The sequence below is a fragment of the Anser brachyrhynchus genome (assembly GCF_964034855.1).
Source record: "Anser brachyrhynchus genome assembly, chromosome: 18".
NCBI classification, from domain to species: domain Eukaryota; kingdom Metazoa; phylum Chordata; class Aves; order Anseriformes; family Anatidae; genus Anser; species Anser brachyrhynchus.
The window spans coordinates 4946585-4964157 of NC_137711.1; the positions used below are offsets into that span (position 1 = coordinate 4946585).

Consider the following 17573-nt stretch of genomic DNA (forward strand, 5'->3'; position numbering starts at 1 on the left):
AATACACAGGTGTACCTACTTAGTTCAGCACTGATCTCTATGGTACACACCTGAGCCACAGTTTGCTGGCAGGTACAGTTCTCCAATGGCAAATTGCATTAGACTTAATGTTCTCTCTCTAAATATGTGTGTGTAAATACGTGTATATTCACTTACTTGGAGACATTGCTGTTGTCTCGGATTTTGACATGACACAGGACATTAGGCAACTTCTGCAACACGAGAACTTTGATTTGATCCACAGAACTGCAGAGTTTAAGGTAACCCAGATACAAGCCAGGAGGAAGGCGTTGCTGACTTCGTTTGTGATAGGAAAGTATGTCCTGTTTTAAGGAAAACAGTCCTACATATAAATAACAATTTTTTTTCCACATAAGTGGAAGAGTTTGGGATCAAAAAGCAACAAATGCTTTTATAGCTGTCTTCTTGTTTCAACAGTGCTCCCAATTCACAAAGTATTTAAGCACATGCTTAAGCATATAAATAATCTCTGGTAGTTTGGATGCACTTGGACAACTTCCTGCTCAAAACCATACACAGGTTCTTAAAGCTCTTTGAGGCACTAGAGGCACTAAAAACTGAGACTTCAACCTTCTTCAACTGTTGGATTTAAACTAGCTTAAACAGCACCCACCTCTGCACTCTTGTCTAACCATTTCACCAGTGAGCTGGGTCAGGGAACTGTTTCAGGAAAAGAAGCAGTTGTTTTTCAGCCCGGTCAGTTCCCTGGTTCACTTCCGGTTTGTAACTAGCACAGATGGACCAGGGTGGCATTGGGGAAAAGCTGTCTGCTGGGAAAGGTGGGACAGAGAGGCTGCATAAAGCAGTACTGTCACCGAAGAAATGCATGTAGAGTCACCACCTAAATCTCTTGAAAACCCGTTCTGTATCACCTGCTATCAACAGGAAGATCTCTGTAATTATAGGAGTTGGTGGTCTGCAAAGTTAAATTCATGGCTCTATTTTGTGAACAAATATCTTCATCAACAAATAGGGCTCAGAAAGAATTAATACTGATGGTGTATTTGCTGAAGGCAGGAGAAGTTTTTAAGGCTATGTATAGCAGTCCCCAAGAAGTACTTTAAAAAAAAATGATGTCTGCTGCCATCCTAGAAATGTGTGCCTCTGCAGTGGGTGAGGATTAAGACACCTGGCCATACGCCTTTACTCTTGGAACCATCAAATTATCTGCCAGTGCTATGCTTGGCTCTGACCAATGCAATTAGACCCTCATTTTCACAAGCACTTCATGAGCAAAATACCCATTCGATGATTAAACAAGTAATACAAGAAAGGGTGGGCATTAGATAGGAATGTGTAAACCATTAGGGGAACATTTTTTCCACTAGGATCTCTGTGGAAATCTGATCAGGCCTGTATTTTGGGTTTCCTAATATAAAACTTTTGCCCAGATTGACATTTTTCTACACCTTTAACACATTTTAATACAGAAAATCTAACATAGATCAGGTAAGTTTTATTGTCTTTTGGAAATTTTTTAACGTTCCTAAAACCTGGTAATGCATATTTTGATTGCCTGTCAGTTTCCGGTACCAAAAGCACAGTCTCTGCCCAAGAAAGTGCCTCAAACTCAAAAATTAAACTCAAAAATTAGTCATTATCTAGCTGAGGTGAGAAAAGATGGGACTAAGACAATAATTTGTCTTGTAGTATTTTGGGTAACTATGCCACTCAGTTGTAGAGAAGAGGGAGACCGGCTACAGACGTTCTGTGAGAAATAGGTTGCTGTTACCTACAGAAAACATATATAAGTCTTACTTTGAACTAAGTGTTTACAAATACCCTGACTCTTGAAGGGCTGAAAACCCACGCCTCTCAATGATGTTAACTGAACTGATAATGCTAAACACCCTCTAGGATCAATCCTTACCTTGGTATTGTTCTAAATGTGAAGTATGGGGGCATGTTATATGGAAATTAAAGGAGAGTTATGGTCAGTAAAGAATTCTTTAGCAACTATACCAGGCTCCAAGGAACTCTGAACCCCACAGAACAAGTTTATTAAGTAGAACAGTAAGGTTTTAAACATAGGTTTAGTGTTAAGGTTTGAATGGAAAAATCTTATGGAGTGTAGAAATTTTAAGTGTCTGTATAGGTGCTTAAGAACATCACAGAGAATTTTAAAGGTTTTTATATCCCTTACTAAGGAATGCTATAGCATGGCTTCCCGAAACTGATAGAAACTGTACCATTCTCTGCTAGGACTTTGAAGTAATTTCTTTAGAATCTCATGGATATTTTACATATTAAGGATTTGATCCCAGCCCCCTTGGAAGTAATATAAGTCTTTACTTTCAATGGGAGCCTTGCCATTGGTTTTATTGGGCACTGGATTAAGGCCTAAAATTCTACAAGACTCTTCCAAAATCAGGGCTCTGGCACAGGCTTTACAAAAGCAAATAACACACAGTAAGAGAAGCAAAGCACTACCTGGATTGTTATAAGCAAAATGTCTAACGCTGTTGGCTCCTCTGGAGTTGAAAGGGATTTCCTCTGGCTTTGTAGTTTGGATACCTGCATCCATTTACCATTAAAAAATGAATAAAGACTCTCCACTTCTCTTATAGTAACTATCAGTATATTGCCATGTCGATCCTTGATGGGCTCATAAAAAACTCTGCCTAAGTTGTGAGTTCCCAGCAAATTCTAGAAAAGAAGAAAATTATAAAATGAAAGTTATTTATCACATATCAGGAGGGTGGTATTTTTTGAAACTTCCCTTTGTGCTCACTGATGTCAGACCTGTTGACTTCAATAGAAACTACACATAGTGTTTCTTAAACCCTTGCCCAACAGTCACATCATTCGGTGGCAAAAGGAAAAGTTTTTTCCCTAGGTTGTGTTACTGGATTGAATTATGGATCTTCCAGTGTATTTGGTCCAGTAGTGTTTAGTCCAGCATTTGATGGAGAACATTAAATAGACTGTTATGACCCGATAGCTTTGTAAAAGGACACACTGCAAAGTAATTCACCTACACTTCCCCTTTGTGCCTAGTTATGTAAAGGTAAAGGATGCAGTTTTCAAAAGCACTCAGTATTGGTCTAGTGTTGATTCCTTTGGTATCAATGAAGCCCTTCTGGTTTGAGCTTACTGAAGAGCTAGATGCATGCTCAAATGAGAGATGAAGTGCATATCAGAGATACAAAATTCTTCTTCTGTGACTACATCATTCATTTTGGAGACTTCAAATGTTTTCTGGTAGGGTCATTAACTATCATCTCCATTTTCTGCTCTCTGTTTAAAAAATATTATTTTCAGCAACAAAAGCAAGAGGCACTCATGTCTGCATTGAATGTAAATAATTCTGGAGCTGAACTGTGGGGTGTGTTTGTGAAGGAACACAAAGGAATTTGAAGAGACACGGGCTCTTTTTCTCTTATTTCAGATACCAAGAATGTGCTAGACAAACCAGCAGAATCTAACAAACTACCAAGGCAAAGCTCTCCAGGAAAATATGTGAGGATTAAAGAAAAGTAATTTTAAAAGACTCCACATAAAATACATATTTTGGTCAAAATCCCTTTCCTCACACAGTAAGGCATCTGCTTATAGGTGCAAATACATTCAATCCAGTGACCAGCCACTGAAGAGATTCCCAGATGTCTTAAAGAAAAATGCCTAACATTTAAAATATGCTCATTACTTCAGGACTTTTCAAGAGATCTACAGTGAGCTGGATAGGGATGGGGGTTGTTTAAAATGAGAACTTGAATTCACAATGTAGCACACTGTACATTTAGGGAAGTGCTGAAACTTTATGACATTGTAAACTGATAGATTATCCTGAATTTATTTATCTGTACTTAGCAGACAATATTTACTTATAAACTTAATAGTTAAATTATTTATAACCTCTAGGTTATAACACAGTGGGGCACAGTGACTGCCCTTTATGCAGCATAACTTAGCTACTTTAGCTTTATGCATCCCTCTCCAGAGCACACTGTTGATGTCTATATATCACATCCTCTTTTTCTTAACTGCCTGTTGAGGTTAGCCTCTGTAGCTGAGTAACACTGGGTGGTTTGGCTATACATTTTGTATTAATTCATGTGTCCACGGATGGGACAAATCATTGCAGGTAGATGTTTAGCCATCTAGTTGTGATGTTAATTTCATTACTGCAATATAAGATTGTGCCTAGGTGGAGGCAAATAGATCTTTGCTGTCACTGATGACTATATTCTGAATGACAGTCCAGAAAAAAGAATGAGGACACCTACTCATATACTAAAAAAGTTTTGTGTCTGCTTAGCTTGGCATCCCGTCGCTTCTGTTTTGCTTGCTTAGTTGTCTAGTGGTAACAGCAGGCAAAATTACAATCCCTGTTGTCTCTGAATCCACTGATCTAGTCCCTTAGCAGCTGTATTATCACTGATCTTTTCCATTCTGTCCTAAATTCCTGTGGAGTCAGACTGTTAACTGCCTCAATAAAATGTATTCAACCACATAAACTTTATTGAGATCCTTCCATTGGTGGATCCCATTAGGCCACACACTGTTAAAGGTTGGCAGGTCGGTGACAATCCCTGTGTTCATCAGGGGACCAAACTAACAGAACAAACGATAAGGACAGTAAATTTGCCGCAAATTCAACAGAGCAATATACCACATGGGCACATTTGCTGTATCTCTGTGCTTCAAGCTCTACTCTTAACATCTCCAGTAGCAAATAATAACGCAATGTACTAGGAATCTTGGTTATCTCAAAGTGCAGTCCGTGCACACTAACAACGCTCTGTTACAGGCAACCTACACAGAAGGAATGAAACTGAGCTAACCAAAGGAGTCTGTGCTACCTAGGCTGAGCTAACCACACCGGAGGGACCTTTCAGCAGATGTAGTTAAAACTGTCTCCAGTGAGAGCTCAAAGGACTGACAAGCAGCTGCTGCTTAACACAGGTGGTCCTTCAATAAAGGTACAGCAGACTGGCATTCCATGTATTTCGGGATACTTTGGGGAAATCAATCAAGACAGGTGGTTGCCCAGGAAGGCTACTCTCCTGTACAGCCTGCTTTGCCAAAAGATGTAAAACAAACCCCACATGGATATTCTTAATAATGGCCACAAAGTATCTGGCTCTCACAGCTGCTATAAAATCTAGCTTATTGCATCGACTGGCAATAAGAAGAGGGATGGCTGCATGGCTGACACATGAGCCAAGCAATATGAAGATCTTCATTAATTCCATGACTGTACCACAGAGTTTTCTGGGCAGCTTTGGTGACTTCATTCAAACAAAAGGTAGTAGAGTGAGGTCTGGGTATACTTTTTCTGTAGGAATCATGGCCACATATTTTTGAACATGTATTTTACTACAACAGTAAACACTCATAGAATGGTTTGGGTTGGTAAGGACCTTAAAGATCATCTAATTCCAAGCCCCCTGCCATGGGCAGGGACACCTCCCACTAGACCAGATTGCTCAAAGCCCCATCCAACCTGGCCTTAAACACTTCCAGGGAGTGTGAATCCACAGCTTCTCTGGGCAACCTATTCTAGTGCTTCTCAGCCTGTCTTCAGAGCAGAGGTATTCCAGCCCTTTGATCATTCAGATTGTATCAGTATCACAGGTTGGAAAGAAACCAGGTCTCCTGAAAGTCACTGCCGTGCCTTAACAACATGATGTGAATGTGCATGTAGTGCTGCTGTCCCTACCACTCTGCTGAGGGGTCAGCGAAAAATCTATGCACCACTTCACCTTTCTTAGTCTTTAAGAGTCTATACAGGTTTCTGGTTGGTTCTCTGCACAGAGGTACATCTCAGATTCATTAATACTGAATGACCAACCACAACAGCATAGCCATGCTGTTGGTCAAACAGTGTTGCTCTGGCCTAGAAGCTGTTCTCAAGTAGTTTGTAAGCCACAGATGAATCAAGAGTCATGTTCTGGCAACTTCAGAAGTCTACTTGTCCTTCCTTTTGGGGTCAGAAGCTACCTACTATTATAGGTGTCCAGATAGCACAAAGGAGTGCTAAATCTTACTTAGAGTTTAAATGCTTCTCAAATATATTAATAATTAATAATTAACAGGCTTTCTAAGAGGTTTCTGAGCAGTGAATATTAGGATTGTAACCTGTGAACTCCCAATCTGCAAACCCACAGCATTATCTGGGGTTGTTATTTACTGGTTCATATCTGTTTCTTCCTCTGCCACTATTATTTCGTTCCTGTCTTTTTCCTATTATTTACTTCTAATGTAACTGCTTCCAGCTGGCAAGACAGAATCAGTAGCTCACTTCACTGTAGATAATAACACTGCTCCAAAGAATAGGCCAGTGCGGAGTGGTGAACCAAAGGACAGCTGGCAGTACTTTCCCTTAGAGATCAGAAAGTCACTAAGTTAGTAGCTGGAAATATGCAATGAAACCAACCTGTAGCTGTGCTGCTGCAGAAAGCATCTTTTGCCTGGCTTGAAGTGTTGTTGATGAGGACACGGATATAGACATATTCTGCCTCAGCCATCTGATGTCATCCCACATACAAGACAACTGCAAAAATATGTCTAGTTCAGTCAATTTTTTGTTGTCAGCATTTACAAAAGCAGAAATGAAACTAAAAGCATTTTGGACTTAGAAAAATCAGTGGATATTGTTCATTTTGAGTTCTTGTGGGCGGCAAGGAGTTGCCTAGATAAACAAGAAACAGATACAGAAGTCATTCTGTAAACATCATGCACCTATTTCAATTGCCTTTTAGACTACTGTTTAAAATTGATTTACTGTTCTTTAGGAAATTAAAAATAGTGTGAAGGTATCTTGAATGATGGTATAACCATAATACCAACTTCAAAACCTCTAGTTACTTTTTTTGTGTTCTTCCTCTAAATGTTCATAAAAGTTTTATGTTCCTAGTTTGCAATCATTGATGTAGGATCATGCATTTAAAAGTTAATTGTGCTACTGTGAGTGACCCAACCAGAATTTAACCCATATAAAGGGTATGTGAAAATTACATTTTGACATGAGTGAAAGGTAAAGCACTTAATCTATTAGCTTTTTAATGTGCTCAGAACGATCAGCTAAGGTTTATGCATGGCTAGCAACAAAATTGTAGAAACAATATACAAAAATTAGGCTCCCATTACCTTTGTGAACCACAGGAAATCCTGCATAATTGAACTACTGTGAGAGTCATCAATTTCCACAATTGGGATTTGATCTTCATTGGTTACTAATAAATTGTCTTTGTAAAAAAATATAACAGATAAGTAGAGTCCCCTAAAGAAACAAAAGAAATATTGTCAAACAGCTTTCATGTCTATTGATATCCATGCCAAATTTTAGCCAATGAATCATAGAGTTTAAGTTCTGAGGTGGCAAATCAAGTCATCTGGTCTTAACTTTTGTGTTATTATAGATCATGCAACTTCAACCAGTGAATTCTGAAAAATATTTGGGAAGCTTATCACTTTAGATGATGTACAACTACAAGAATTTAAGGAATTATGAATCTGTGCAAGCCAATGACATCAATTTTAATAAGAGTTTTGCCAGAGTAAACAGCACCCAATGGGAGGGGGGTGGGGGGAGGGATGTTTTGCTCTCTAGAAATCAAAAATTTTACCAAAACCTTTTTATCATTATTGGCCTTAGTTTTGCTCTCATTACTTCAGGGTAAAACTGAAGTAACTCAATTGAAATCGGGAGAGTTATTATGGATTTACATTAGTGTAATTGGGTGTAATTTGGCCAGCATATCTGCAAAACTGTTTATACAGATCATTCCTTTCAGTATTTACCCTTGCAATTAGTTGCATACATTAAGTAGTTGCCTTAGGGAATTTAAAAACTCTGGAGAGCTCTTCTGAAAGAATCAAACTCTTATCAAAATACAAAGAAGAAAAAGCAAACTGAATACCCCTGGCAATGAAAAAAGAAATAATCCAGTCTAAAAAAACCTTCATTTGCTAAAACTATCAAGGCAGAGGTTTTTTTGGGTCACACTGGGCTGCAAACCTAGCTAAAAATGTTACAGAATTCTCAATATGTTGCTTGTGGCCAGTGAGATATTAGTATCTATTAGAACATGTTGTCTGAGTTCTGCATTTTATATTATGAATGAAATAAATTCTGTGGTTTCCTTATTGAGCAGCAACAGATGCAGTACTTTAACAATACCTCAGTAACTGCACTGTTGTGTTTGCACACAATACTTCACTTTAGTAAGCTCAAATCCATTTCCAGCAGTAACAATCAAAGATTGCTAATGATTTCAGTAGGAACTGGAGCACTATTTTCCTATTAGATGCATGTCTCACACATATATAGTTTTATCAGGTTTATTTGGATTGATTGTTGTTTCATTGGGAGTAGAACCTGCTTACATCCATTTTTAAGGTGCTGTTCACTATTACATAAAAGCAACAACTGCTAGATAAAACTCAGAACGTTTGGGAGATAAAATGAATGACAAACCGTTTCAGAGTCTTCACAAATTTGTTCGATGAATGAAACAGGTGCTTCAGGCTTCTAGACACTGATTGCTTGCGACCAGCATTCTGTAATTTGGAACTTTCTGAAATGGAAAAAAAAAAAAAACAAAAAAACCACAACTAAACCCAGCTGTTACATTTCAGTTAATAACACATAAAAAACCTTTCTCTCTAGAACCACAATACTAATACTAATTAGTTGGTGTCCTCTTTATTCCTTTCAACAGACAACATTTAGGAACATGCTCATATACAACTTTTTTTCCTTGTTTTTTCATTCTCTTAACAATATTGCACATCAAGCAATTTCCTTAATTGCAGCAAATTCAGAGTTGGTAAAATTGTTGTTTGTTCCTAGGACAAGTATAGCTTAAACCAGTATCACATACTCTTAGTGTTCAGGATGGATATGAATTTTACAAGTGGTCTCAAAAACACAAGAGAATCAAACCATCAGCCAGCATTTTAGGATAATGTAATTCCTCAACATATGTCCATGAGACCTGCTTTGTGTCTGCAAGGATCTTGGACCAGCTCTCACAATAGAAGAACAGACTCAAAATATAAAAATTTGCTCAATATTCTTAAAAAAAAAAAAAAAAAGTTTTATTTACATATTGCCTAATTTTTTATTTTCATGAATTTCACTTAATGTATTTCCTTCTCTGATATATGGCCGGAGTTTTCTTTTAAGCCAAAGAAAAATCTTCCAGTGGAACTGAAACTCGAGCTCTGTGAAACAGCTGTGACCACCTGTATACCTGTAAGTGGTTTTTAGAAGGTATGCCAATAGATGGCAGTCAGCAACATGCACTGTACAATAATATTAGTATTGTCAGGTAGTTATCCACGTATGGCTTGTAAAAGGAATGGGTGTTTAAAACTTAAAAATAAAATAAAATAAAAATTCTTTAGGTATTTCCTGTGATCTGAAAAGAAATACCAACAGAAAAATCTATCTGTGAAATTATATCTCAGTCTTCCAATATCTGACTGTTTTCTCTTTATTTGGAGGAAGTACAGATACCCATCCAGACTGAATCACCAAACATTTTGAGGGACAATCCTCTCCAGTAGGGAAAAATATAACTCATGAAAGATCTTACAAGAAAACTATTTGTTGAAAGCTGATAATCAGTCTGCTTAGGTGTATTCAGAGTAACATATTTCCCACATACCTCCAGTGCAAAATAGGAGGTGTCTCCCTAGCAAGTTCTAAGTTTGAAAGTTTAAAGAACATCTAAATTTGCTCTTGTCAAAACCCCATCTGTGGAAGCACTCAACATATTTTTAAGTGACGAATAAATTTGCACCATAATTTGCACATTGAAAACCACAAAAAGAAGACACATTGTTAGCATAATTACCACTCTGCTGAACAGCAAGTACAAAGAGAGCAAGGTTCTATTGGGGTGAAATAATACAATTCAGATGTATGAGACTTATTAGATCATCAAATCCATTGTCTTTCCACTGCAAACTTGGTCTCCATGGCATATTCTCCAATGCAATGTTCATTTTAGTTTAAATAGACTCATTCTAATCTATGGCTGCTCCTTTGATGCAACTGATCTTTGTTTTCTTTGTCTTTTTGAAAAAATAATTTGTCTTTCTATCCATATCTCCTCAGATCATTTTTATTTTACTCTGAGCTTTCTTCAGTATATCACAGTAATGTAAACCAAATGCTATATGACAACTCTTGTCTTACTGTTTCCTTCTTCCAAGGTTAAGACCAATTTAGGAATATAAATTTCATCCTAATTATGCAATTTTCTCCTATATCAGCAATGGATGGAATGGAAGAGGAAATTGCTAAAAGCAAAGCAACATAATTCTGTATTAAACACCTAGAGACTGCAGCATTACAGTAAGAGGGCACATTACAAGTGAATATAAGTTATTGGGCTATTCAGTGGTTTGGGTTTGGTCCACAGCTTCTTTGAAGCCAACAGCAAAAGACATAATGCAAAACTAGATGGAGACTGTAAATTCTTCTACATTGCTGTTTGCTTTTGTTTTACAGTACAGTATGTCTAGAAGCCAAAAAACATGGAGATGAGATTAGAGGATACTTTGGATCTATAGGAAATGAAACTTTAACAGTCTGTTATTTAATTAACTAATAAATAACAGAGTAACCTTTGTACAGCAGCACCAGGAACAACAAAATAAGTCAATACTAATAAATGATACGGTAGAGCTGTGAGCTCTTTTAATAGTTCAGAAGCAAACATATATTGGCCAAGATTAGAGAAGTTCCAGTGAATATATTTAGATCAGAAGCTTTCACACTGGACAATTAACTATATTTAGCAGTTTTTCTCTTGGGTAGGATTTATAAATGTTTCTTTGCAGTTCACTTAAATACAACAGATACTTAAAAGCAACCTAAGTTGATTGTGGAGGAATAAGAACAAAGTTGCATGCTCAGCCTGTTAGCATGCATCTGCTCTAGAGGAATGTCTGTTATGCCGTGCCATTTCTCCGAGAAGGAAGATCATCTGGAATTCTTTGTCCTATCTCTAGACAAACGGGTGCCTCTCCTCAAGTGGGGCAGATGTGAAGTAAATGGAATTACCTCAGTGCAAAATTATCTGGGAAGAAATCTTAGCCCCGCAGATCAGACAGCCTGTGGAACAGCTAAAGATCATTAATGGTAATACTGAATAATGAAGCAAATTAGCACAAGAGGAGCTAGATCCCACTGAAATCCTAGCAGAGGGCACACAATGGGATTTAAAGTTTTTACTAACAGTGCAAATTTACGAAAACACATCATATAACTGGAAGCTTCTGGGAAAAAAAAAAACACAACATACTCAATTTAAAGGTATATAATTTTAGCAGTGCAGACAACTGACATTGGGATAATATGCACAGAGGCATAATTCCATGCAGAAGTTAAAGGCATACATAGCAGACAGACACCTCAATAGCTTAAGACCATCATAGATTCCATATTACCTCACCTCAAGAAGGAATGTCTTTCAAAGAAAATTCTGTATCTCATGAAGAAGCTATAGGCATGATAGTCATATTACTGAGTGGTGTATTTTGGAGTACAAAGTCATGCTCAACAGCTGAAATTTTAACTTCTTAAATTGTCTATCTGACCTTCTTAGTCCATGGCCAAGTTCTTCAGACTGTTTTTGTATATTCTCATTAAAAAAATAAAATCTAAACTTTTAAAATGTGTCATGGAATCAGAGATCCTTCTTTTTGTTAAATGCAATGAAAATAGGCTATCTGATTGTGAATCAACTTATGATTAGAAAAAAATTTATTTCACTTCTGATTTCTCTAGTAAAATACATTTCAACCAAATTACAGAAGGAAAATATCTGGTAAGCATTTTACTGAAGAGTTGGGTTCTTTTCTTAATGAAGCATCACACAATTGCTTAATCCACTCAGAACTGTTTAGAAAGAATGATCTACAAGCAAAAAATACTTAAAAAATACATTTGAAGTGTTGCCAGGACATACAATTGTAGTAATTCAGTTATGATCGTCTGTAGCATGGTATTATGAAGACAAATGGATGACTGTTGTTTGTAATCATCAGGGTTTTCCAGAAGATTAAACATATGAAAGCAAAGCTTCCTAAGTAATTCCCTAGGAGATTTCATCATATCACAGAGCAGGTTCAAAAGCAACAGCTGATCTAATTCCAAAAGCTCTTAAACTCACTGTACATTCCAATGTATTCTTCCTGGTATTTTTGTAAGCTTGTTTTCTTTAGTCCCTGAAATGCAAAGCATAGGGGAAAACGCAGGCTTCAGTGCAAAGCCTGAATGAACAGACCTGAGCAAGAGATGTGTGGAATCTGGGTGATTTAACCCTCCCAGATCACGCTGGAGCACTAACACACAACCTTTTTCATGTAGCTCTTGCATTCTGAGGCTTTCACCTATGTTATCCAAATAATCTTAGACCGTCTAGATGGACTACCCTCTCCACTTTTTTCACCTCCTTTGCACTCCTCCTCCACTCTCATTCAGCCAGCCTGAGCACCATGCATGTGATATCCTGCTGAGGAATCACTTAATGGAAAGCCAAGGTGCCAAGGCTTCAGCTTTGAATCTCTCTGTCTTCACTTAGCTTTAATTCACTGCAAATCAGTGGCTGTAAGCAGATTCAAGGATACTCTTCAAACAATTTGCAGCTATTTATTGACATCTCTAAAACAAATGAGGAAAACAGAGGTTACAATATGCACTTTCTCAGAGGAGTGTGGTAAAGAGAAGCATGGTAAAAACTGATTAAATGTATAAAAAGCATATCCATGCTGATTTCTGTCCATGACAGTCGAAACAGGCTTCTGTATTATATTAAATGAAAAACTTTATGGGAGCTTTTCAGTCACACACAATAGCTTATCTCAGATCCTTGATCAGATTTCTCAGATTTCACTAAGACTGACAAATAACAGAATCAAATTTCAGAGTCAAAATGATGTCATAATTCTTACTTTTTCTGCAGTTTTTTTTTTTTTTTGGTCTTGATTCTTTTGCAAATTACTGAAATACAACAGATTGACATTAGTTGTATATTTAAGGTAAGTTCCAAAGGCTCTCCTATTATGTTACAAACCTGATTTATCCAAAATATACTACTGTATAATGTTAACATTACAAGCAATTATGAGATTTTTATTTGTTTGGAGGCAAGGGTGTTGCTCAAGCTGACTCCACAGTGTAGTACTGCCATATGTAATTTCCCACATCCTCTTTCTGACATGCAAGAAAATGTTCTGAGCTAAACAGATTTTCTATATTGTTGTTATTTATTATTTAAGGAAAAGGAGTTAGGAAATCAGTAACAGAATTGTCTGTGCTTTGCTTTGTGACTGGAGTTAATTTCTGGAGCAGTGGTATTTTATAAGAACCAGGCACTGGTGTCAAATTCTTAAAAGAAGGGATTTTCTGCATGTTGTTTATAACTGCTTCTTTTCTGGGCTGGAATGTCAGTAAAACAATTTATACTAAGAATATTCTCAGATGTTCCATCACTTATTCTCTGTTGACTAGGAAGGTGGCCTGAAAGACCTGAGATATGTACTAACTTCAGAAGGGAAAAACTGTACCATGGAAAAAGACTTCTTTAATAGCATGAAAAAGCTACATAAGAGATAGAATACATCATTTTATTTTCACTAGCAAGACCACCTGCAAGTGATAATGCTTGCATGGATTTTAATTAGAGAAACGACATTTTCTTGCAATATCTCCTTTCTCTTTCCAAGCAACATAGCTGAATAGTTTAAGTTGCTATGGTTACAATGGGTTGTGGCAGACTGTGGATTGTCATGATTGTGGCATATTTGCACATAAAGAACAAAGGCCGCATCTTTCCAATTCAGCCACATGATTTTAGCCCTAAGTATTTCTATGATTTTAAATCAACTGATGCAGCTTGAAATAACAGTCATACTACATGGAGAAAAATGAAAACTTCATGGTAGTTCAACTTTTCAGTTTAAAATAAGTTCCTTTGCAATGAGGGATTATTCCAGTTAGAAGTTTATTTTAAGAAAATAAATAGCACTTTTCAACAACCCATATAGAACAGGAGTTTTTATATATTCTTTAAAAAGAATGCCAAGCTGTTGCCTTGGCTCTTGAGCTATTAAAGGCACAGTCTGTTTCTCATGAATGAAGAGCAAAGAGCTGGCTGAGATTCGAGCTCTCTCCCAGTTTTGATCCATTCTATTTGAAAATGTAGCAATCTTATCTTCCCACTGCATTGTGCAACTATTTTTCATTATAGATTGGCATCACATCCAGTAGAGTACTTAGTGTCTTCCATTTGGAGGCAGCCAAGTACCTCTTTTGATCCAAACCAGTTGTTAAATGTCTAAAGTATTTCTTTATATGAAAAAATAAAAGAAAGATCCTTGAAGCATTTTAGCAGAATCCTGTGTAAAACTGATTTGTAGGAATAAACAAATCAATAGATGTGTAGGGTACAGAGGGAGAAAGGGTGTGTCTCTGCTTGTGCACATTCTAGCTTTCAGATGTTTTCATCCAACTAATTTCAAGGGTTAAGCGCAAGATAGTACGCTAAAGTGATTCCAGATGGGCCAATATTAATATCTTTCTTTTCCTGATGAATGAGAAGGTATGACCTAGTTAGAAAACTGCTAAAATTACAGGCGCCACGGAGGCTTCAGCTGGTGCCCTACCACATAGATATTTATCCTTACCTCTGCAATTATAATGCTGATGAGCTGCTCGAACCTGCTGAAGGAGACGTTCCAAGGCCTCAGTGTGTCCCCTGTGCCGAGGTTCTCTTCCACTGCAGTCTTTCCAGTCTATTGAACAAAGGAAATAAACAGAAATGAAACACAAAGGAGCAGGAGAAGGTTTTAAAATATTTTCTTGCCTCTGATATTTCTGGGCTTTATGGGATTCTTACATCTGGGCATACAGGAGAAAATGGCAGTTGTTTTTAAGTCTGCTGTTGTTACTTATACAATAAGCTTCCTTTGCCTTGTGCCAGCTAGGTAATTAATCATAATGATTATTAACAAAGAGCTCACAATCAGCTCCCAGTAGCTCCTGTAGTGACTGACTAGACAATAGCTATTTCTCTTCAGTACATAAATGGCCTCTGCTGCTTTAGCGTCAGAGCTGCTCTCAGCCTGTACCATCCTGACCCTCTCAGTACCTCCCTAGGATCACACTACTGCTCCTTCTGCATTTTGTTGAAGCACCAGGAGGCTAAATGACTCTCCTGCAGTTATATAGGGAACTTCTTGCGAAGCAGAGATTGAACATCTTCCTATCATGAGTTAGCTCCGTAGCCACAGAAACACACTCCGAGCAAAAGAATTTCTGAAAATCTACACCCAGCAAAGAGACCTGAATGAACAGTTCCTGCCCTGGAGTCTACAGTCTGCTCAGCACTGCACTCAAGAGGCCAGAAGCTGCGGTTTCTGTCCCACATCCCCTGAGTCTACAAAAGTACTTGTTTCACTGTTATTTTGCTGCTAGCTATAATCTCAGTCTTCATTTTAAAAAGCAGACAATCCTTTCACAAACTGGTGGATCAAACTGTCTATCGGAGAAGAGCTTTTTTATTCCAGATTTGACTATTTTTATACTTTAATTATAATAAAAAAATATTACGCTACAGTTTCCTGACTCGAAATAATGGTGGATCAGGGTATTAAGAAATTTGTCTCCAAGGGAGTTATCCAGATAACCAAGAGTAGAATTTTCTCCCACTATGGTAGCACATTTTTGTTTGCAAACAGAATTTTTCTTTAGCATAGTTTTAGCTTTATTCTGGGGTAAACGAGCAAAATTGCAGTGAAATGGGACAATGGTACTGCAACAGCCTTGTTTATCCAACCCTCTCCATTACCACTATTGAGACTAGGTACAGCTTGCTTTATTTTCTCACATTAGCATGCAAGGTTATTAAATTGTTACATTAGCCTAATAAAAACAAGTGCTAATGCAATAAAATGAAAACTCCCACTTTACTGCACTAATCAATACAAGGGAAACTGCAATATGCTGAGCCAGTTCAGCAAGGAACACTAAGCCTGGAAAAGTGACTAACAATAGAATGTGATTATAGTAGATTAAAAATTACAAACAGAAATTTATAGTCCTAACGGAACCTGAGAATACCTGCCATAAGTTTGAAACAGAAAAAAGGCTTTTGGGTGTCTGGAACATTTTTTGTGTCTATGGGCTAGATTCTACCAAAATGTGTATCCACACTAGAGTATTTTACATACTGCATGCATCCCACAGCTCCACCAACTTCAGAACTGAAATCTATAACAATGGTTCAATGGATAGGATCTATAATGCTACAAGACAGAAGACAAAATATGATATGTGCAAGTATTTTGGTTCTACCAGTTTGAATTTAAGTTTTGATCCATTTATGTGCTGACAAAAGAAGTTCCATAAAACTGAACTCTAGAAAAAAAAAATGAATGTCAAAATATTGGGTTTTTGTTTGTTTGTTTGTTGTTTGTTTGTTTGTTTGTTTTTGGTAATGTTATTGACTAGAGGACAATGTTCTGTTGAAGGACTGGAGAAGAATAAAAGATAAGAAAAATGAATTAACATATGATATTGGGGGGGGAGAAGTGAAAGGAGTTTGGTTGTATTTATTTATTTCACTTCTAAATGACATGTTAACTAAATCATGAATTCCAGCATATTTTTTTTTCTTTTCTTTGAAGAGCCAGAAATTCTGATGAAAGCAACATGAATAATCAAACTGGGAGCGCAAACAAGCTCAACCTACTTGAAGGAGAAGCATATGCAGGAGTAGATTTGCGTGGAGGTCCCCATCCTTTCATGTTGTATGCTGAAACATGAACGTAATACCTCTGACCCTGCAAATGGAAACAACTGGAGTCAAAACTTGCATTTGACTCAAAATCTTGGCTGTAATAACTAGAGAGGAGTCCCTCCCTAAGTTCCTTTCTTTGAAAATCTCTTAAGTAACTTTCAAGGGTGTCAACTGATGCACCATGACAGACGGAAGAACAGCACAAAGATTTCAGGGCAGGTGATTTGCAGAGGGTTAACAGAACACATTGATTCCAATTGACAAATTGTAATCTCTTCTACCATAGCAGAGTCCTGGGAACAATCACTTCAAGAATAAGGAAGTCCCATTTCTCCTTCTTGCTACAAGCACAGCAGCTGAAGCTTCACCTGGCTGCCACTAAAATCAGTCAGACCTTTATCCCTTATCTTGATGTGTAAACCTAGGCCAATGGAAAGTGCTTCTGAAAGTTTAGTTTTCATTTACAAATGTTATATACTCTGGAGATTATAAACAAACACACCATAAGCACTGTTCTTAAGCATGCCTAAGAAATTGACTGTGCAAGTTTGCTTAATTTTTAACTTAAGAAATTACTTTGTTTTGTTGCTGGAAAATGAAAAGCAGAGGAAATGCATATTGTGGCTCAGCTCCCTAGCAAACAGCCTGACAAATCAAAGATTTCGCCAGAGAAAAGGCTAGGAAAAAAAATTATATATATAAAAATTTTCTATTCTATTACATAGAATTGGAGTTTTATACTGTGTCCATTTCTTAGCCTTTAACGTTAATTCTCCCATTTTGAGACCCTAT

General features: G+C 37.2%; 1 protein-coding gene across 11 annotated transcripts in view; it reads right to left on the reverse strand.

Moving 5' to 3' along the window:
* The window catches only part of ANKFN1 (ankyrin repeat and fibronectin type III domain containing 1), a 152351-nt gene that overhangs the window by 38402 nt on the left and 96376 nt on the right, over positions 1 to 17573 (reverse strand). For 10 of the 11 annotated variants that reach the window (XR_013940721.1, XR_013940722.1, XR_013940723.1 and 7 more), the window contains 7 exons: positions 16734 to 16824; positions 14668 to 14775; positions 8444 to 8543; positions 7114 to 7246; positions 6401 to 6517; positions 2452 to 2667; positions 157 to 323 (listed from right to left, as the gene is read on the reverse strand). Coding sequence is in view for 6 of the 11 variants with exons in the window: in XM_080561191.1 (XP_080417317.1) it covers positions 157 to 323; positions 2452 to 2667; positions 6401 to 6517; positions 7114 to 7246; positions 8444 to 8543; positions 14668 to 14775; positions 16734 to 16824 (932 nt within the window). In the remaining 5 variants the exon portion in view is untranslated. The remainder of the gene's footprint in view (positions 1 to 156; positions 324 to 2451; positions 2668 to 6400; positions 6518 to 7113; positions 7247 to 8443; positions 8544 to 14667; positions 14776 to 16733; positions 16825 to 17573) is intronic. The other variant, XM_080561187.1, reaches the window with a different exon arrangement.